Source organism: Oenanthe melanoleuca, chromosome 1, assembly GCF_029582105.1.
Source record: "Oenanthe melanoleuca isolate GR-GAL-2019-014 chromosome 1, OMel1.0, whole genome shotgun sequence".
Classification (NCBI taxonomy): domain Eukaryota; kingdom Metazoa; phylum Chordata; class Aves; order Passeriformes; family Muscicapidae; genus Oenanthe; species Oenanthe melanoleuca.
Genome location: NC_079333.1, coordinates 103,682,171 through 103,704,903, shown reverse-complemented (window position 1 = coordinate 103,704,903; position 22,733 = coordinate 103,682,171). Strand labels below are relative to the sequence as shown.

At 39.3% G+C, this 22,733-nt stretch overlaps 1 protein-coding gene across 2 annotated transcripts in view; it reads right to left on the bottom strand.

Moving 5' to 3' along the window:
• The window catches only part of SYTL5 (synaptotagmin like 5), a 78,422-nt gene that overhangs the window by 32,143 nt on the left and 23,546 nt on the right, over positions 1–22,733 (bottom strand). For both annotated transcript variants that reach the window (XM_056502538.1, XM_056502545.1), the window contains 4 exons: positions 21,732–22,229; positions 12,252–12,467; positions 2,121–2,233; positions 758–890 (listed from right to left, as the gene is read on the bottom strand). In XM_056502538.1, coding sequence (XP_056358513.1) covers positions 758–890; positions 2,121–2,233; positions 12,252–12,467; positions 21,732–21,850 — 581 coding nt within the window. In that variant the 5' untranslated portion in view covers positions 21,851–22,229. The remainder of the gene's footprint in view (positions 1–757; positions 891–2,120; positions 2,234–12,251; positions 12,468–21,731; positions 22,230–22,733) is intronic.

Genomic DNA, 22,733 nt, shown 5'->3' with positions numbered 1-22,733 from the left:
CACCTGCCCTATCTTTAGGATCCTGATAAAAATGTGTTCTTCCTTTCAACAGCAACAAAGTTTTCCAGCTACCATGGAGGCTCCAGCCATGGCATGAACTTCATCCAGGTTTTGTTCCCATGCACCCAGTAGCCTTGAGCTATTGTGCACACACTCAATGCACCTGCCTGTGCCCCCTGAGACTCAGTGCCCCTCAAAGGGCACAGCAGAACTGGGGTTAAACCCTGCAAGATGAGCAGCAGCTGCTCTGTTTATTCATTGTCACACACACACTCTTAGGCTGCACTTGCACAGCTGGAAGCTCAAAGGAAAACTTGTCTTGTGAGCCAAACTGAGCAGCATACATAAAAAAAACAGGTCCTACAAATACTGATTTTTGCCTTTGCTTCTCTGCAAGCCTGCCTTTAAGGACACTCTTTTATTTCTGAGTAGAAACAAGAAAAATCCAAAAGTAAAATTGACTTTTTATTCTGCTACCTTTATAGCTGAAGGATAATTACTGCTGCATTTCCTAGGAAACAGCAATCTAATTATAGTAAGTATGCCTTTAAATGAAGGCTGTTTCTAATCCTGGGAAGTTTGAGGCTGATGTGGAAGACTGGAAAAACTCAAAGAAAATCTATCCAACCTTACACAGCTGTTTTTAGATTTATCAGTTTTCAAAAAAAAAAAAAAAAAAAAAAAAAAAAAAAAAAATCCAAAATGAAACAAACCCAGAAACCAAAACAAAAACCATCAACAAAATCAAAGTGTTTACCCAATCTTTCTAGGTCTGCTGAAGACAGATTTGTGCCCATTTGTGGAGCAGACTGGTACATCTGGGTTATTTTCTTCATTCTCTTGGGGTTGATCTTTGAATGTTCTTTCGTCATCTGCATTGGAAACTGTGTCTGCAGTGGAGGGAGAAAGAAAATAAAAAGTGAACTTCTGCACAAAAAACACAGTACATGTCAAACAACCTACAAAAGCAGATAATGAAAAAACCTTGGGGGAACTTTGCAATAAAATAAAACTCTAACTTGAGATATTTTTCATTATCAGCTCTTGTCTTGAAGTATGCTTCTAAATTTATCAGTGACAATATTTAATAACCAAAGGACCTGAAATTTAATTTTGAGATGTGCAGTATCTACTGTGTTGAATGAAAGAATGTTTTCATAATTAAAATGTTTGCTCAGCTCGAAGCAAGGTATGGGGGAAATTACCTAAATACATTTTTAAATATATCTATCAAGTAGAAAATCATGAAATACCCCATCTGACCACTGGCATAATATCGAGAACTTAGGCACTTGATAGTTTTACAGCTTCTGAAGCACAGTGATATTGGCAAGGTCTGTATTTTCCAAGGAGCAGGTTTGCACCATGTATTTTTCCAATGGCAGTAACCCAGTCCTTCTCCTTACAAGCTGGGGATGAAACTGGTCATAAATGCTACATCTGAAATAAACTACCTAACAGCTTCTGTGTTCAAATCATCAGCACTCAGGATAAACTCCTGTTTCTTACACCAGTAGTCTTGTGGTACCCTGCAAGGTACCAGAGCAGCTCACACACACTGGGCTGTGCTTGGATGAGACAGACAGAATTTACTGTACCTGAAAGTGCAGGTGCAGCTTGTTTGAGATACCTGGGCAAAAGGAAATCTGAATACCAGGAGCCTGGATACAGCCCATGCTCCAGCAGACAGCACAGGATTTCACATTTACCTTTCTTCTTCAGAGTTGAAAAAGAAAATTTGATTGATTTTTCACACCACTATCACAAATAAGAGAGCCAAAGGCAAAAATGACTGCAGTGAGTTGTCTCCATACAGCCACACTTCCAGGCAGGAACTGAGAATGAACTTGCAGAGTCTGGGCTTTGCAGCTGAACAGCATTATCCCACCAGTTTGGACAGTGAGTTTTTCAGCAGCTCCCTGTCTCCACAGAGATACTTTTTTCATGTAGGCCTTACCTTTCCTGAATATTAATTATTCATAAATCACTGATAGGCACAAAAAAATTAAGATTAAAATACTGAATATACTTCAGTCAGGAATAAAATACAAGTCAAACACTCAAGAAATAAGGTTTTGAACATATAAAGCACAAGGAAATCTCTCTCTCGAGGTCCCTACCTGGGAACTTGTGAAGGATTGACTGTCTGACAACATCAGTTCCAAGATTTGATTGTTTGAAGCGCTTTGCTCTCTCTTCAAAAAACCATTCTCCTGTCACTATCCGTAGCTCTCTGCACAAGGAAAATGAAAAAAGCCAGAGACACAGACACATTAACAAACTTGGCCAATCAAAGCTACTGCAGTTCATCAATCAACTGCCATTCTCACAAATTCTGGACAGCATTTATACAGTTCAATAAAGTATAAAGAGATTGTAGAGCTTGGAATAATAGGACACTTAGCAGAAAAATATCACCTTACTTTGTGAATGGAAAGGAATTCCTACTAGATGGAAATTTACTCAGCAAAAAAGTGTTTCAACCACAAGATTTCTGTAAAAAACACAGAACATTCTGTCATCCTAGTCTTTTGTGAACTACTCAGTGTCACAGTTTTCACTATCTGCAAAATTACAAGACACATAGAAACAGCAACAGTGGATTGAGGGAGAAAATCCCCCACCAAAGCTCCTGCCAGAGGAGTCAGCAGTTCATGGGCCCTACGTGGTTACAGACAGGTTGCTGCAAGCCAAATTTATTTTTTATTTCTGGTTTTATAAGCTGACACTATGTGCAGTTTCTTCACAAGGCAGTGCTGCCATGAATTAGCTGTGTGTCAGTGGTTCAGAGTAATGAAAATTTCTCTTTGCTGCTGTTCTGGACAATGTTCCTTTTTCTGGCTTCAAATTCTTTTGCCTATACTAGCAATTAAGAAAACCTGTACAGACATTGTTGGGTATATTTTTATGTTGGTTTTTAGCCTTTTCCTGAATTAGTTTCACAGCATCACCATTTCTACTGCCTCACCACACACAATTGATGAGAAAAAGCTACTAAGCATGAATACTCTAATAAAAAGCAAATAAATAAAATAATAACCCCCAAACATTAAAAATTGATTTAGCTCCAGACATGTTCCTGCTTACTGTTCAATAAGAAAACTTATTTTCTAACCTCTACCAGAAAAGAAATCATCCAATCTCTTGGGGATGAAAATTACTACAGACAGATTCAGAGCATTGATCAATATCTTCACTATTAAGTTATTTCTGAGTCATGCCTGAATGGAGTCTTACTTGAGAAAGTACTAAATATTACAGAATAACATCCTGACACTGGTGAAAGAACCTAAAATTATCAGTTTGTCCTAACCTGTTAGTGAATCATGCATCTTCCATGACTCACTAAAAAAAAAAAATTAGAAAAATCAAAATCCCAAATACATGTCCACAAGCATAGGAATAGATTATTGCCTTATCTTGTTGTTGCAGACTCCTAGTGAAAAGCCCTCCATAATTCATCATCATGACCACTCAGTCATTATGAAAGGTATTAAATAAAATCTTTATGCTCCAACCAAGAATTTTTAAATTACTTCTGTTGGTTCCAAACACTGAAAAGGATTCACTTCATTAGAAGCTATGCCTGGCCTGACTGGTGTGAAAAATGTGGGGTTTTTTTTCTCTGAATGTGTATTTTCACAATTCCCTTACAGCACACACTTCTCTGTTCAGTTATTTTATACCAAGACTTATGTTTAATGTTTTATATCAAATCATAAACCTTCCAAACCTTTCACTATGCCATCAAATTCCATTGCAATGTGAATGACATACCACACTGCAATGTGATTATATAGTTCATTCATTTTCTTCCTCAGTTACCACCAAGTTTGACCATAAAACTCCACAAGTGCTGCTTGCCCCTTGGATGGAGATTTCACCATCCCTGATATCTTACCAGAAATACTTAACTTAATCAAGATCAGACAGAACCCTGCCCACATCCTTATCCAAAGAAGCACCTTCCCCCTTCTCCCAGCTCTGAAGCCTAAAGGAGCTGTGACCTTCACCCAGGGTTCCAGCAGAGCTGGAGGCTGCTGCACACAAAGCTCCAGGCTTTTACAACCAAACCTTGCAATCATTATTTTCACACACAGCCCTGACAGTGACACCCCCTGGGCTGCTTCAGCTCTTTGCTCCTGGAGAGCCATCCCTTCCATTTTCTGGCCAGATGTGAACAGAGGTGAGGGAGAGAAAACCTCTCTGGTGCCTCCTGCTTCACAGGAGCCCAGGGCTTTCAGGGTGGCTGAGAGCAGTGTCTGCTTGTTTTACTGCCCACTAGTTTGTGATCTGATGGGGAGATTTCACCCTGCAATAGCAGGACCAAGAGCTCAGGGAGAGCCCTGGGGGCTGGAGAGGTTGAAGGAGCTGCAGACAAGGGAAGTGTGGCTGGGGCAGCTGTGGAAGGAGATTGGGAAGAAGTGGGTGGAGGGCTCTGGGCTGCCCAAGGAAGGATGAGCAGTGGTGCTGCTGCTGGAGGCAGGGCTTCCCCAGCATCCATCCCTGGGAGAGGGCCCTCCTCTCCTCCATCCCACTGTGGTGTGGGACCTCAGAGCTCACCACAGAGCTCCCTGTGTCCCCACTCCCTCTGAACAAGCTCTGCTGCTTCTCTCTCTGGAAGTAAAGCAGTCTACAAGACAGGAAAGGCTGGCACCAGGCTGGGAGTGAGGAAGGAGAACTGTGCAGCAGGACTTTCCCTTCCTCTTGCCATCCCTGTGTACCTACTGACCCAATAGTCATCTTCCTCAAAACATAAACTTTGCAGGGAAGGGATAGATTAGTTTATTTATGCAACAACAGTTGATTCCTTTATCTTCTGGCCAGGGATAACTAAGCAATCTCCTTCTTTTCCTAATCTCTCTCTGCAACCTGCCACTATCAAACAGCCCCAAATTACACAGCTTGTGCCATCCTGCTCAGCCAAGGATGTTCCAGGACCTTGCTGGCAAACACAAATTGGGCCCCAAGGGAAGAGGAGGGTGCAAATCCCTTTTTCAGGGCTGAGCAGGCAAAGGGGTGTGATGGTCACTGACAGCTGGACTGTGTGCCTGCTCAGGTAATGACAGCAAACTGAGCTGCCCACCTGCTTCACAGACTGATGCCATTAAATCCACCTTTTCAAGGAGGTGCCAACTCCTGGACATGGACACTCTGAAGAGGCTCACACCCATTCTGCTCTGACTTCACCACAAGAACGAGGTCTGAGGCAAAACACAGACAGCTCCCTCAATGAGGCACAAAACATGGCAAAGAGAGGGAGAACTGCCCTGCTGGAGTCAGGTTCTTCATCCCTCTGGCCAGCCCTGTTTATCCACAGTGAAAAGGGAAAAGCAACAGGCACTGAAAAGAAAATCCCCAAACTTTGCATCTTTGATTTTCTAGTATTGGATGTATTTTGCATGTTGAGCAATTCACACAAAGACTAGTGCTCATGTTATCTTTATCACTCATACATGTCAGGAGTACCTATTAAAAGAATTTTTGTTCTGCACATAAATAGAAATTACTTCAGATCAAATGATTGCCTAAGTCTCTGACTTGAAGTTTGAATTTAATAATTGCATTTGACATTCTGAATCAAAAAATTGGAGAGCAAGACCTAAACTGTCTTATAATAATAATGTTATTCTCATGAGATTATGACAAGGGGAGTCTCTCTCCTACTGAGATAGAATAAAGAAGCACTATGTCAGATACACAATTTAAATGAACCCTTTCTGTCTAAAGAACTGTTACAGCTGAAAAGGAACAAGGGCTTTACCCAATAGCACATTGAATTAGTGCTTGCAGATTTGGCTTTGTTGTTTGAAAATGGGCCCAAAGTCCATGATCTGACTGCAGACCATGGTATGTGCATGCATTTTCTTTACTTTCTCAGTTAGATGTAGACCATGATGTAAGTAATATGTTTAATTTCTGCCAAAACAGGATTTAGACTGGCCTTCCAAGGTGTTCAACAGATGCTGAAGTCAGTAGTTTTAAAAAGAAGGAAAGCAGTGTTAAAAACTGTAATAATTGTAATAACAAGTATGATTTTGCATCATTGCACTTTCCCACACTCAGAATAACAAGGAAAATTAACATTCAAGCAGTGAAGTTGAGTACCAAATACTTTGGGTATCTGCTAAAGTCCTTCTACATTAATTACTGATCCACCTCCTCCCATTATCATGTGAGGGGAGCAGGGTATGGGTCTGAGCTTCTTCCCCCTCTGTGATCTCCTGCTAAACAAATTAATGACCCACTGCTCAGTTTAAAAACAGAGAATAACCAATGGCCTGCTCCTGTCAAAACCACAGATTTTCCATTCTCATTTTTGCAAAGCACTTCGTGGTCAAATGTCCCTGTTAATAATAAAAAAATCCATTTCAGATGGAAAGTCCCAATTGTTACTTTCAATTATTTCTTTACGGCAAAGCTCCATGCTGGTTAAACAGCTTTATCTCCATTTGATCATCCTGTCCAACTCACATCCACAGCAGAAGCAAGAGATTCAGCCTACCTTCCTTTCCATCCCCTGTTCCTCAAGTTATTTTACTTCCTCCTCAGGAAGAAAATGTGGGAACAAAGGCAAAACCAAGGGCTGGATAAAATGCAGCCTGTGTTTGAACATACCAAAGCCCTTATCATACACCCTCATATACCCTCATATTTGTATGTATTCAATTCCACAGAGTACTTTCTACAACATAAATTAAATTCACTCTAAGTTTTATTATGCTGTAAGGCTGTTAAACAGAATTTTTTGACACTGTGAAAAAAAGGCAAACTTGCCTAGAAGTCACTAAAATAAAATTATAAGAAATTTGAAAAGAAGTTGCATAGTAAAACATTGGAAATGCCTCTATTTTTAGACTCCTAATGGGAATAAGTGTTACTAAAAGATACTGATTAATTTTCATGACATGTTAAGAGAGCATAATCATTTCAGAGATTAAGATAAATTTTCCATTACTGCTTTGTTCTGTTGCAATAACTTGGGCTACCTAGGCATTTGATTTATAAAGGCAGTGCTCTCAGACACCTAGACACACTTGCAATAAGAAATAGAGACAGCATCAAGGTGTCAAATATGCCTTTCAGAACACAGCTGGAAGAGCTTTATTCCCCTCAATCTACTGATCACTTTGTCTTCCAAATTTAAAACAAAAACTGATCATAATTTAAGAAGATGCAGGGGGAAAAAAGGACTTTAATGGATCTTTTAACACCCATGTTTGAAAGCTCCTGATTGCCTCAGTTCCTTGTATGCATGGAATAGAACAAAAAAATTCCTCTTTGAAGTGCATCACTACATACAGGCTCGATTTACCTCATTAAATAGTGCAAAACGTGACAGTCAAACACAATCACAGGGATAAGGACTGTCTGCTCTCTGACCTTAGCTAAGAGTTTGGCTGAAGACTTAGCTCTAATCCTTCTTCACCTGCAAATGCTTTGTTTTGAGACTTTATATTTTATCTGCTAATAACAGCCATGAGGGGCAAAATCCAACTGGGTCATTTTCTCTTTATGGACATTCAAGGAAGATATGGTTTGACTGTAACTGTAAACTGTGAGACAATTTACATATAAATCTGTTTGTTAGACTTAAAAATACTGATGAACCTCTTTCACTGTTCACATTCAATTGTCCTTCCTCAAATTCATTAAATCTCTTTTTTTGAAAGCTTTTCAGAATGCAATTAATGTATTGTAACAAGTTTCCCCATCACCATAAGCTGTTTTTCAGGCAAGTCTGTCCCTGGAGAAACAGCAAATGAAATGCTCTAAATATTATTTTATGGAAGTCAGAGTCTCTTGTTGCCAGATGATGTTCTGATTGGCAGATGAGCAAAAAGACTGTATTATTAAATGATCTCACCCCTACAACCACCACCATGTTACTATGTTGTGCTTGGGGCTTTTTAATTTTTCAGACAATAATAATATGCTTTACTACACACTTATAAAATTAGCCTCTTGAATTTACTGTTGTTCAAATCAAAGTGAGCATGCTTCAATTTGCCACCTTTTTTTTTTTTTTTTTTTTTTTTTGGCAGCTGGACCTAAATCCACCATAACTCCAAAGCAATAACAATATTTGATCCCAGGCCATGTGACAAAATGCACTAAAAACATCCCAAACTCCAGTGTTAGGACCAGACAGGCAGAACTCAAAAAGCTGATAAAGAAAGAAATGTCAGAATGTATCAAATGAAGCAACAGGCAGATATTGGCTGGTATTACCCACATTATTTTTATTGACACAAGTTATTTTTTTCTGCAAACACTTTGGATGACCTGAGTAATTCAAGGGAATTCTGCAGTAATTTGTGCAGTAGTTTTCTCTTTGAATGAACACATTCTCCACCCAGTACCAGACCTTCTCTGACCCCAAATGTACTAATTAGGTTTTTCAACAGTTCTGAAAACTTCTGGACATATTCCTGCAGGTGTAATTCATGACTGTGGAAGAGGGCTTGTACAAGCTACTGCTGTAACCATCACCTTAAATAGCACTTAAAAGATGCTACTGAGCCAAATTTGGGGAGCACAGCCATGAACTAATACAGCACCAAAACTGTTAAAGGTTCACAAGGATCATAAAACTTCTCCCTGACTTTTAAGGGTGTCAGAGTCTGTATGACAGCAGACATCCACATCACAACAGTTTAACCTGCCTCTGCCAATGGAACACTCAGCAGGGGCTAGAGTCTGTACAGACATCAAGGCTGCTGAAAGAGGGACAAAGGAGAGGAACAAATATAAAAGTTTTCCAACACTCTTTGGGAAGCATGGTAAAACAGTCCAGCTTGACAGACACAAACACTGTATGCAGGTCAGTGCCACAGAACTAAAAGATATTTCCATTCTTCCTGCTTTTTGTTTGCAACTTATAAAGCATAAATGTCTCTTAGCACTGGATTATTTTCTTCTCCTTGCCTTCTGCCTTTTCACATTGTCAAAGGCCCTATTAACTTAATCACTTCCTCCATCAACTGCAATTAAAAAGCCTAAAAATCCTGATTCCCCCAGCATTTCTCACTTGATGGAAAATCAGAACTGAAGTAATTTAAACAAGAACTATGAACAATGATGTAACTGCAATGCCTTTCCCAAACCTCCATCTCCACACTGCCCACACAGAAGATAATCTCTCTGTGTGCTCCCAGCAATGTAAAAGATATTTTACACATCATTAACTGTCATGAAGTCATGTAGAGACGCTGCATATGAACAAAAAGAAAGGAAAGAGAGAGTTTTCAAATTTTTAACGATACTCAACATGGGCAGAACGTTACAAATTGCAAAGTTTAACACTTTGCAAGCAAATTACACCGGGGTTTGTAACAACCTGAGGGCAGACTTCAACCAGAACTAATCGCCAGGTGATTGCTAGGAGCAGTGCTTGGCACACAGAATTGCAGCACTGTCAGGAGCAGCAGAGGTTACATCATGTTTTGAGAAGTTGCCTCCCTCATCTCTCAGCCCCAGAGCAGGACCATCTTTACTGGTGTTATCATCCCAAGAGAGGTTTATCCAACCTGTTGTAAAACAACATTCTGCACCCCTTCCAAGTCATGTCAATGTTCATACCATCTAAATGACATCCTTTCACTGCAATTATATCACATTACTTTTCTTACCCAAAGAAGGGTCATAGAACAGTCTGTAAGCCACTTTCTGTAGATTTAAAACTCAGGTGTTTTCAGTCTTCTCTTGCCTAGGCTGAACACCTGTGATTGCTTTTATTGCCCTGGATATCCTGTGTGCTAAGTTTCATTATTTTCTGCTGAACATTCTCCAGGTGGCCAGTATTAATTCTGATACACAAAAATGGGCAGGTACTCTACATAAAATAGGATTTTATAATGTATTTTACAGGCCATAAATTGGCTTGTACATCATCGTGTGATGCTCAGTTTTTCTGCAGTGGAAAATTCTGTTGATTCCTGTTCAGCTTTTATCCAGTACAATACCCAGATCCTTTCCTAAGGAACAGCTGCAGAAGCTGTTTTTATCCTCATTTTATTTTTCTACAGCTGCATTTTTTCCCAAATGTAGTACTTCCACATGCCCATAGGGAGCCATCACTTGCTTTACCTTCAAACCACTTCTCTAAAATCTAAGCATCACTTTGAAACCCAATCCTGTGCTTCAGCATGCCTGGAGCACCTCTCAGTTTTATGTCTCCTGCAGGTGTAACTGGCAAACTCATCTGCTGCATCAAAGTCCTTAACTAAAATATTTAACAGTAATAAGCCAGAATTTATTCTGCTCTGTATCACTGGGGTTTTTAAGAAGGTTTTTTGATTGTGTGTGTGGTGCTTTTTGTTTTTTTTTTTTTGTTTGTTTGTTTGTTCGGGGGGTTTTGGGCTTTGTTTTCTTGAGTTTTTTTGACAGTGAAATGTCCATAACCATGCTGAGAACAAAGCTTACAATTTTCCAGGCAGGGCTGCAATCACACTGGCAGAATCTATTCCAGGGCACAGCTACCCTAATTTGTCAGGCTATTAGAAAGGAACAAGAGAGAGTATCAAAAGGTTAACTTCAGCCAAGTTGTAAGACAACAACAGATCCTCCTCTGTCACCTATCAAAGGTGAAAATTAAATTGGTTTTGACATTATTTGTTCTTGAGCCAGCTCTTACTCATCATCCTGTCACCTTGTCTCAACACAGCTACCATTTGTTTCAGTTTTTTTTTAGAGAAATTAGAGGTAGTGTGGCAGGGTAAACAAATCCCTTGTTCTTTTCTTCATTTCTAAAGAGTAGCATTGTGTTTGCTGCTCTCCATGCTGTCACTTCTGAAAGGCACAGCACTGACATTATCTCAGAACTGCCTGAGGCAAAATACAAGGAGCTCAGCCAGGCCCATGCCAATTTAAAATCATTTCACAAATCAAACACTTAACCATTTTCCATCTTAAGAGGTGAGACACTCTCCTTTGGATGTGTCCCACTGGATGCAGAGGAGGTTAAGGCATCTACTTAAAAATGGATTCAACCTTCTAAAGTTAGAAGACACAAACTCTAAACTCCATGCCCTGCTGTATTTTTTACCAACTGTCTAGGTAGCCAAAGTCTTGACAGAACCAGCGATTTGGGTTCACTTTCTGAAACAATTTACAGAAAGCCTTCCTTTTCTGGTCTCATTAGTTTGAAAGCCTGTTGAAAAAAAAATCCCTCTAATTCTTTCTCTTGTCTCTTACATCTTCCAGTCCGTACGTCAGGACACATAACTGAGTTTTGTTGCCCAACATATTTCTCCTTTCCTTCATGGTTATCTTACCAAATCAAGCTAAAGAATCCCATATTACCAAACTAATCAAGTGAATTATTCTTCCAAGTCTTTGGAAAACAAGCTAGTTGAAATGGGCTTGGAATTGGGAAAAGAGATAGTGCAGGAAATAAAAACCCCAGAAAAGCCTCTTCCCTTGTGTATTCTCTGTGCATGCAGTTTTGTGCTAAGGGCATGTCTTGGGTTGCAGTAGAGGATGTGACCAACAATGTGTATTCTGTCACCATCTGTTCATGCCAGGTGGGGCAGTGACCCTTATCTCCTGGCACATATTATCTGCTAATGGGCCATCTTTAAAACCAGCTGGGGCAATCATCTTTATCTTTTCCACAACCCATCCTCCCTCCAGGAAAATATCATTGCTGCTGGGCCATTGAGTCCCACTGTGTGACTGATAAAATTACATCATCCCACTGGGAGATGCTCCAGCCAGGGGGAGGAGCCAAACATTTAGTACCTAGATAAAAACTGAGATTTTGGACAGCAAGGCAACCTTCTTTCCACTGAATTCCAGAGGAAAACTGGACCTTTCCATATCATCTTTGGACCTTGAGAGGAAAATTGCACCTTTCTACAGGAGCACTGCTCCAGCTGAACCACATCTGCCACTGCAGGAGGATGCAGCCACCATTTAATGGGACTGCTGCCAACACCCTGACTGACTGACTGACGGGGTGTTAAGTTGTATTCTGACTCTGTCAGTGTTTTGGGATTTTTCTATGCAATACTGTATTTCTATTTTAATTTTCCTAGTAAAGAACTGTTATTCCTAATTCCCATATCTTTGCCTGAGAGCCCCTTAATTTCAAAATTATAATAATTTGGAGGGAGGGGGTTTACATTCTCCATTTCAAAGAGAAACTTCTGTATTTATTGGCAGACACCTGTCCTCCAAACCAGGACAGGGCACAAAATCACTGTCAGGGCTGTAACCCCCGAGGGTGGTTATAAAACCGCCCAACTTACGCAATCTTGGCGCACACCGAGCACTTCCAGTGCCCATCAGCTCCCAGCACGCGGCAGGAGCTGCACACCCGCAGCTGGCAGCTCTGGCACAGCTCCCCCCTGTCAAAGATGAAGCCCAGGCTTTTCTGGCAGCGAATGCAGACCCTGCTGTTGTCCTGCTCAGAGTGGCGGTTTCCGCCTTTCCGTCTCACTTCCAGGAGCTCGTTTTTCAATTTCCTAGAAGTAAAAAAAAATAGAATCTTTTAATTTGGAGATTTAACTCAGTGATCTGTAAGAACTTATCAACAAATTAAAATTTTGTGCTAAAAATACAAGACATGAGTAAGTGCATTTTTTTGGTTGTATTTGCTGCGTTTCTTGACACACACAACACAGAATAAATCTATCCTCCAGCTGTCAGACATGCAATCTAGAGGAAAATCTGGTAGATCACTATAAGTAACTGCAGATAGCTGAGCAGTTCTGGAGAACTGATAAACCATCTTTGCTTGTCCCTCATCAATAATTCAAGTCATGCTGAGCCCAGGTTGACAGCAACTCAGAACTGAGACTACCCAGGGCATGCACAGAAGGAAAACAAGAAAATATTTTAGGCAATTAGTGTGCATTTAATAATATGCCAGTGTGGAGTGAGTTAGTTAGGAGTACATGTGCAACTTTGCACCAGTTATTCAAAGGCTTAAAAGAGCCCAAACCAAAAGATCTAAATAGGTAGTGGTGTTATGCTGTGATGCCACAAAGTAAAAAAGGAGAATGCCAGTTTGAATAGTGTCACTTGCAGATCTTACCAGTTCTATCACTGATTCTACAGAATAAAATATTCGTGTTTAAGACTTAATTTTGAAGTCTGCAATTTCAGTGGTCAGGAAGTCGGGTCCTTAACAAGAAAACAACAGTGAGGTGTAACTAAGTGGCTGCTAAATTCTTTCAGTTTTACATGCCTGGGTGTTGCTATGTCCCCTTTTCCTATGCTGTTTTTCATGCCCATCATCAGCCAGGAGCCCCCAAAGTCCCTCAGCCATGAAGCACTCCAGCTCACTAAAATCCCTATCTCTGTACCCACACATAGATGCTTAAGAGGGGATTTAAAAACCTGCTGCCACCTAAAGATCAGTAAAAATGTGCCAGAAGGAAACCACATGGAAGATAAAACCAATAAAAGATTGCAGGTTGCAGCCCAGTAAAGGAGACCAGGAGCATTGCCTGGCCCACCAGGGAGCCAGCTCTGACAGAATTAGGTTATTTGTGGATACACTGCCTTGCTAAAACACTGGCCAGCATTTTGCTTCCCACTGGGAGCCCATGAGCAGCTGCTCTGCAGCCACCTGACCTGTGGATGCTCAGCCTCTGACAGCTTTAGAAAAAGGGCATGTCCAATCCCCCCAGGCAGAAGGTGCAAATCCCAGTCCAGGGTTTTCCTCTGCTGGCCTCTATCCATAAGTGAGTGCTTCATCCAGCTTTAGACCCTTCTCCCACATCCAATCCAAGCCTTTCTCTCATGCCTGAGCCTGCAAAAGTCTGTCCAGGCTCCACATGGTTTCTTGGTACTTTGCTAAATGTTCCTGCAGTTTATTGATTGCATCTCACACCTCCCCACTTCCTGCAGAGATGCTTCTGGCTCCAGGCACGTGTCCATTTCCTTCTGTGAGTCAGCCAGCTCCAAATGCAGGCAGATGTCTTGTGCTGTGAAAACTGCCAGTGGTGCTGGTGTTGCCACTGTGCACAGAGAAGGGAGATGATCCCTATTTTTGCCAGCCCCAATCTTGAATCTACCTCCAAACATCAAATGGGAGCTCATCTGCTTCTTGTGGACTGAGAACTAAAGGCAACCCACCACTATCACCACCAGAATGCTCTTGAGCACACCATTTTCAGGAGACACCACATCTACCCATTTGAATAACAAATACACCTTTAGGTGCTTGTGCAGACTTCTAATTACCACCAGGTTCATGGTCACTCACATCTCATAAACATCAAACAACATTCACTAATGCTAAATGATTTACTGTCACCCCTCCAGCAATGTGAAGTTGTCAGAGATGAAGAGCTGTGCTACACGGCCACTTTGAGTACCAGCTGACCTTGGGGAAATTTGTTGAGATTGATTGTTCTTCCACACAGTGAGAGGTACTGCAGCCCCTCCCAGGCTCAAATTCACCTTGCTGGACTTTTGCAATGACCTCAGGAGCTGCAATTCCCAAAGAGCAGTGTGAGCTGTAAGGACTGAGCCAAGATGCTGTGCACAGTGGCCTTTTCCTCTGCTCTGTCACTGGGTCCTCTATTCCACCCAGCAGCAGGTCCCACCTTTCCTTGCCTTCCTTTTGCCTCCTTTTTCTCAATTACAATGTTCCCCTGCTAATCTCACCTAATTTGATTGCCAAACTGGACCACCACTTCTTTACTTGATCATTGATCATTTTCTATCTTGTTTTTTCGTGGTCTCCTGTCAAAACTCTGACTTTTTATACAGCAGAACCACCAATGAATGTTTGACATTCTTGATAAAGATATCTTGATATCTTGATAAAGAGCTATATTTTTAGTTTTTATCCACGTTTGCAAAGACTTAGCCAATCATGTACCAAAGAACTAAAGAGACACAAATAATTCAATTCCAGTTTCTTTTGGCACTGAGTCTCTGTCTACACATCAAGCACCTGATCCTTACCCAAGTGTCACAGTGAGTCAGAAGATGAACTTTGTTAATCCTCAAAAGGGTTAGAATACTACTCACTAGCAAAGGCTTATTTTTTTCATAACAGATTTATTTCCAGTGGCTTTTTTTTACTGAAAAAAAAAAATTAAATTAATCATGACCCATTGCATTTCAGAAACTTGACACACAGTTTTTGGCAGTTGTTAGTTTTTGGCAATAATCACTGTGTCCTGTGCACTGCATCCAGGTGCAGAGCCTCCACTGAACTCCTTCTACTCCAACCTTCTCCCTCCCCACTGCAACTTTCAGACCCTTTTGGGCTTAGATGTATTTTGGGGCACAAAAACTGTTTTAAATAGTTCCAATTTAAAATGAGGAAATGTCTATAGGAGCAAAACAATAAACAGAACTTATTTTTCAAAAAAATTGCTTAGAGATCAACATGTTACCAAAAGTTACCAATGTTCTTGTGACATTAAAAAGACATTATTCCTACTATTCGGTAGTGGTGATTGCAGCAGTGTTTCCCACTGCTTATTTGAAAAACAATCTAAAATTCTTATCAGGTGGTAGCTGATCTGCTAACAGCATAAATTCTAAGAAGTGGTTGTTTTCTTATTTTTGAATATAAATTATCTTTTATGACTTCCAGGGAACTAAGAGAAAATAAACCAACCCACAGTTTCTCTAGTCAACTAAACAAATTAGAAAGAAAAATTAAAAAGCAAACAAAAAGTGCATGGACAGATACACTGGATATAAACTTTCATTTGAGATTCCCTATATTATTTGTTGAGCTGAACTCTTCATTGACTGCAACAAATAAATTCATATCTTAAGAAAATAAAAAATGAACTGTCTCAAGGGCCAGGAAGAGGAGGAGGTGGGTGAATCATCTGAAAAAATCCATGACCAAACAGTCCCTAAAGAAGCACAGCTGAGCTGCTTTCACTGCACTGAAAAGGGATAACAAGAGCAGCCTGTAGCTGCACTGACTTACATTTATTTCTCAGGGCAGGAGCCAGCTGGGTTATAAACACCCAATTCCTTGTGCCAGTCTAACATCTGCACTCTCCTTAATTTTAAAGGAGTATGTTTAAAGATGAAGCTAGATATTTTTAATGACAAAGATTAAACAAGAATTAATCAATCTTCTCCTAGTAATATGAAAGGAAAAATAAAACACAGCAGAAGGCAACTTAACAGGCTTCTGGAAAAGAAGAATCCTATAATTCATTGAAGTTTCTAAACCTTCTATTTATTTCTAAACCTTCTAAATGGCTGTTTGATGAAAGATAGCTATCAAAATTAGATTCTGCTAAGTATAACAGAATATGTAGCCATTTTTCAAAACCATGAATTATATTAAGATCCCTCTACTGCCTGAGAAAATATGTTAAGCATGTTGTAGAAGAGCTCTGTTGTAACCAGTATTCCAGGTAACAATGAATGTCTTAACCTGAGCCTTTCCAAAGATGACCTTAAAAGTCCATGTAAAATTTAGCAGGAAACAAAACAAAACTAAATAAAATGAACTAATAAACCAACTGCAGAATTCATAGCTCTTGGCACAGCTGCCCACCAGCTCAGGAATCCCTAAGGAATTCAGGTCCTTCCCTATGGATGCTGAAAGCAATGAGACAAAGGTCCTTGGTCCTTCACAAATGCAGCCTCAAGGGATGAAATATTCTCAAACCCCTTTAATACTGCAAAGGGGAAGCAATGAGAAGCCTTAACAGATCAAATTTTTTATTACAAGTAAGCTTTGCACTAGAGAATATTTATCCCTCAAAGGTAAAATATCTATACTGCTGCAAGGGGCAAGACATTCTTTGCCCAAGCCATTCACTTAAATTAATTAAATTAATGCCATAATTTCCTTTAACTCTGTAAGAATTATCCACTTATTTAAAGCTAGGAAACTTTTAATTTTAATACCAAACAGTCTGGTTTGGATGTTTCTTTCTGTTTCAGTAGGATTTTAGAAAACCTTTTATTTTGATTTTTTTTCTATCTCATTTTTTCTGTATTCAAAAAAAAAAAACAACAAAAAACAAAAACAATAACAAAATAAAAAAAAGAAAACAAAACACCAAAAAAACCCACAAAAAAAACCCAAAAAACAAAAAACAAACAAACAAAAAAAAAACAACACCCCAAAACACACCCAAACAATCTGTCAAATGATGTAGTAGTATACATAATTCCTGACTTTGATTTTCAAATTTCTACTGGATCTTCTTTCTCCCCATTTCAAAACCCTTTTTCCTCTGAAGATGTAGAGCAGCATAATCCAAATATAACCTATTTTATTTTGCCTTCTAAATTTCCAGAGTTCAAAGAGTCATAAAAAATTGAATTAAAAATAAAAAAGGCCAACCCTCTCCCTCAGTCAATTACAACTAAAGAGTTAGGCAGGGAAAACAAATTGAATTGCTTTTGCACAGATAAATAGAAACATCCTTGTTCTGAATGTGTGCAACTGCTAACTTAGATACTAGAGAATTTTTCTGTACAGGAACTGGCATCAACATACTTGAGTATGAGGAAAAATAAGAATTTTGTTTCCAGACTGATTCTCAGTACCTTCTCCAAATTCAGCCAGATTCCCTTCACTGTCTGGCACAGTATGCAGAAAATGACAGTAAATATTATTGAGAGTTCACAGAAAGAACTGGGCTATTGCCAACTTCCATTGAGATCGCCTTGGATTGTAAAATGTGAGTAGCTGAAATATCTTTTATACTTTTCAATCACAGGTTTTCACATTTTGTTTATGTAGCAGATCATCATGAAAAAACCTGTGTTAAGAACACCCAAGCAAGGAGGCACATTGATGGCAACACAAGGAAACAAGCAAAGAGTGAATTGGCAATGAAAAAGAGACCTGGCATAAGGAATGGCAGAACAGAAGTCAGTGAAAAGAAGGAAAGGAGGCATGGGAACTGAAATTACACTGGATATCATAATGATGACAAACTTACCCAGAAAAAGTTTCACCTATGGAAGTTTGTCATCCTCCCAAATAAAAATGGATACTAAAATTGGGGAAAAAAAAAAAAAACAAAACAAAAAATACAGATGCCCTGTTTGTTCCTTGCTAGTCCTCAATAAAACAGATCACACCCAGTGTATGAAAATTAGTCACCATGAGAAATTCTTTCACCACTGTAGGATCATGGCTCTCAAAGAACACAGGACAGCAAAACAGGCACCTCTGCCCTTAGAGTACTGGCAGTAGTAACTACCCTTGGTGGAAAAGTCTCTGATTCAGAAATAACGTGTTAAACTGTGTTCAATACACCTCACCAATGTTTGAGCTGCCAGACAGGAACTTTGCAGCTTCCAGGTACAGATGGTCAACGTGCTTTAACACAAGGGCTCTCTCCTTCAAACATTTAGAAGCAGTTTTACAGAAACACAGACCATACACCATATTACATATGTTATCCTGGGACCATTTTGTGCTTACAAACAAGTCCAAATGTATATTCAGCAGATAAGTCACATCCCATTCCCAGTCCTCAAACTTCTGCTTCTCTACAGTACTTGCCTGTAGCTACCACATGGTGGTATCCATGATAACAATTTCACCCATATTATAATGAAGATAATACCCTAAATTGTTTCCAAGGGTCTCTTTGGACTGATAAGAAGATACCACTTTAGTCAGATGAAGACAGGAATGCTAATTTCCTTGTCAATACAGATCTGGGGCTGGTGCAATTCTTACACAACTTCTGGCAACCTCAATGCTGAGAGGTTCAAGCAACAACCCATCAAAGCCTTTTTCTTGGACAAAACCAGGTAGTTCCTTCTTTGCTTTCTCAGCTCAGCAATTTTTACTCTATCTCCTCTCAAAGCATGGCATTTGTAGCTGTGCTCCTTAAAGAATGGAAAGGAACTTTGTAGTTTAAACCCTAAGAAAACAGTTGAGGTAAGAATTAATGATTTTACTCAATCTTAGCAATTGAAAACAACATGATGGTAATTCAACTGATATCAAAAGCATCATAAAGCAATATTTAGGTTATTTACACAAGTAATCTACTAACTTATTAGCTTCAAATCAATATCCAAAAAATCTTTCAGTCATGCAAGATGCACACTTAGAGTTAAGAACATAAATCATAGTCTTCATTAAGGAGGTTGATTATTTGTATTATCAAGACTAGACCTCAGAAAAAAAATTTGATGACTCCTGTGCTTCTCTCTCATGTGGGTGAAATAATTGTGCACCAAATAAAAATACAAGAAGAGCCACCTGCACTGCAGAACATGAGCACAAGCAGTGACAGTAAAAACAACCATTAACAGTTTCTTTATTAGAACATTCTCCTGCATTTACAATTGCTTTCATAATGAATAGAAAGGTCTTTTAAGTTACAAGGGCTTTTGAAAACTAATAGGAAGAGAAAGAAACAATTATCAAGATAGATTCAGAAAGAGTGGAATAGGAAAACAAGGTATAAGTAAGCATCTTCCTAGAGTGGAAAATGCCCTGAAAATAAATAAAGAGGGACTTGCTCTTCTGCAAGTATTTCAATAAGGTATATAACAGATTGTACCAAATGGAATTTTAAAGACAACAAATGTTCCTCTGAAGTATGCTTATAAGCCATGATTATAGATCCTTGCCAAGTTGTACTGAGAAAGAAAAATTAAAAAGTCTCCTAGGAAGCAGTTAACAGTCTATAGCAGTTTATAGTTTTTATATTTCTGGAATCTTTCCATATTCCACTGTTATCAGCCAAATTATGGTCTAGTGACAATAAATATGAAGCCAATTGGTTCATACACAGGTGCTAGAAGCATGCATTAGCACCACAATGTAGCATTAGTTATTCTAATTAGCATTATATTTCAGATTAACTTGATTTTGAGTATTTTCCTAGGGTGCTTCTTCCATTTTTGCCAAAATACTGGTAAGCCAATACCACTGGTGACTTCACTGAACTGTGCTGGGCTGTACCCTCCAGGGGTGCTGCAAGTTCCCAGAATGAGTAGATTTGGCAGAGTGAATTCCAGCAATGCCATAAAAACCAGAAATTTGGGGGGTTAAGACACCATATTAAAAAAAAAAAAAAAAAAAAAAAAAAAAAAAAAGAGAAAAGAAAAAAAAAGGAAAAAAAAGAAAAAAAAAAAAGAAAAAAGAAAAGAAAAAAAGAAGAAAACAGCAATAAAAGAAATCACAAATTAACCAAATGAAACAGAAATCCCACAAAAAATCTCAGAAGTTTCACATTTCCATTTGAGATTGGGAAATGACAATAGTAGGAAAAAACTTTCAGGGTTAAGGAATCTGGTGATCTGATACACTCCATACTGATGCCTTTGACAGATGATTATTGGCACATCACACATTTACAAGGCCACCACTTCAGGAATCCAAAATAATTTATTTGAAGTTCTTATTTTATTACTAAATAAAGTAGAATGCCTGGAATAAACAGTGCTCCATCTGTTTTCTTCTGCATCTCACAAGCCATAAAGCAGACAAGATGATTAATTTGCCCACACCACCTTAGAGAAACACCTTTCCTTCCAGTCTGGCAGCAGCAGAAGCAGCCAGTTTTCACCCTCTTCTTTTAGATGAGCCTCTGGTTCCCCCAGGTAAATGGGCTGCACACCAACAGGGACATTACACTTAGACTGGCTTCAGCTGAAGGAGAAAAACTTTCAAAACCTGTGGCTAACTCTGCAAATAATGGTTTTACATGGTAGAAGGTTCACCAGGTGCTGATCTCTGTGATGTCTAAAATGTCTTTGCACAATGCTTAAAATGTTTTTAGAAAATCAAAGAGAAGAACAATGCAGCCTGGCCTTGGGATTCATGGACAGAAACCAGCAAAAGCAGAAATTTCCCTCTGTCCTTTGCTACATTCAGCAGCCTTCCAACACCAAGTGCTGCATCCATCCACACTCAGCCTCCTTCTCAGAACCAACACTGCATGAAACTTTAAAAGGGCAGTGGGGGAAGTGAAATGAGGCAGCAAAACCATCCTTGAAAAGCATAGGGACCTTTCCAGAATTGATGCTTAGCTGAACTAACTCAAACTGAGCCCACTAAAGCTGCTGACTCAGCTTGCCTCTCACATTGTTCTCTGAACTTTGGTTTTTACTTTTCCAAGTAGAAAAAAAACACATGGACTCTGTTAATACCCTGAGACTCTAATTCATCAGTGAGATAAATACTTGAGATTTTAAATTATTAGTAAATCTAAGTAATTTGAAAAATGAAGTGTCCCTCCTCCCTATTCTATAAGCACCAGAACAGAAAGGACACCAACTTGCATTTGCCCCATGCTGTAGGAATTCCTGAACAGAGGCAGATGCCAACTTTCTGTTCCTCTGACACCTTCCAAGCTTCTCGCCCTCAGCCAGCTCTGAAGGCAGACTCTGTGCAGCTCCTCTCAGAGGAATTCAAGAGCCTTACTAAAAATTTCCATTTACAGGAGGAAATTCGGCCAAACTGGACTAAACCTACAGAATCTGAAATTTAAGAAACACTGCTATGTATTTTTGCATTTGTTATTTTTCTTCTACTTTCGTCTTGAACCAACAGACACGATTTTTGTTGACTGAGAACCATACTACCAAGCAATTTTCTTTTTAGCATACTTTACTTGAATTTACAGTTAACTGTGTCATCTCACAGCACTCACCCTTGTGTGAGGCTGCATCCATACTAGTTCCTTTCCTTCCTTACAAAAAAAAAAAAAAAAATAACACGAACCACATTGGCATATAGAAAACTTCCACTGGGCACCACAAAAATATCTGCCAACCACATATTTAAAAGCAATAACAAAAAGGGTTACCTTATTCTTTTATCTTCAACTTTTTTCAAGTACTCATCTCTCTTCAGTACTCCTAATATTGTTTCCCTTTCATGTTCCAACAAAAATGACAAATTGATGATCTCTGAGTGCTTTGTCATGATCCTCCAAGAGTCACTCTATCAATGTCCACTTTGCCCAATCAATACTTTAATGATTTATTTGCACAGGTCCAAAGGCACGTTGGCGTCAGAGTTACAAGATCCACACAGCCAAGAGGTATTTTGAAAAATGCTCCTTTAAATTAACTGGCTGGTGAGATTGTATTGCTTTTCCTTCCAGCTAGACAAGAAGTAAAGGTTTCTCCTTTGATTGTTCCTTGGGAAAGGCAGGCATTTTCCTGGTTATTGAAGGTCCTTGGGTCCTGGCTGATGCTCACTGCAGGCTTTCAGATTGCATCCACTGCAGCTGCAGAATCAGCTTCCTGAATAATTGGAGTTTGGAGCCACAAAATCACTGGGTGTATTTATATCAAACTACCTGGAAATCAAAACAAACATGTATGGGTGATTTTTTAAATTACCATCACAGTCTGGTTTGACAAAAGATAAATCTAGTAATGGTTTAGAAACCACTAAAGAATGACCTACAGACTTACCAGGTTATCTCAGGGGCCATTTATTCACAACTGCCATAAATGTTTTGTGTTTTTCCCTAAGAAAACAGTAAAAAAATCTCATTGTTTCTGCAATACAGATCTAATTATCAGGTCACTTTCATCAAGTAAGAAAATGGGACATGAAGGTGATACAAAACTGAAGCACACAACAAGTCAATGCAAGGCAGAAATACAAGTCAGAAGTGCCAGTTATGAGCTTCCTATCACTGAAAATTGGGAAACAAGCTAACAAACCATATACAACTACTTTTGGTTAGATTGCTGTTAGACATACAACAGCTAAGTAACAAAAACCCACATGGAAAAAAATATATACTTTTTTACTCTGAATCTATTTTAACAGGAAAAAATAACATTATACCTCT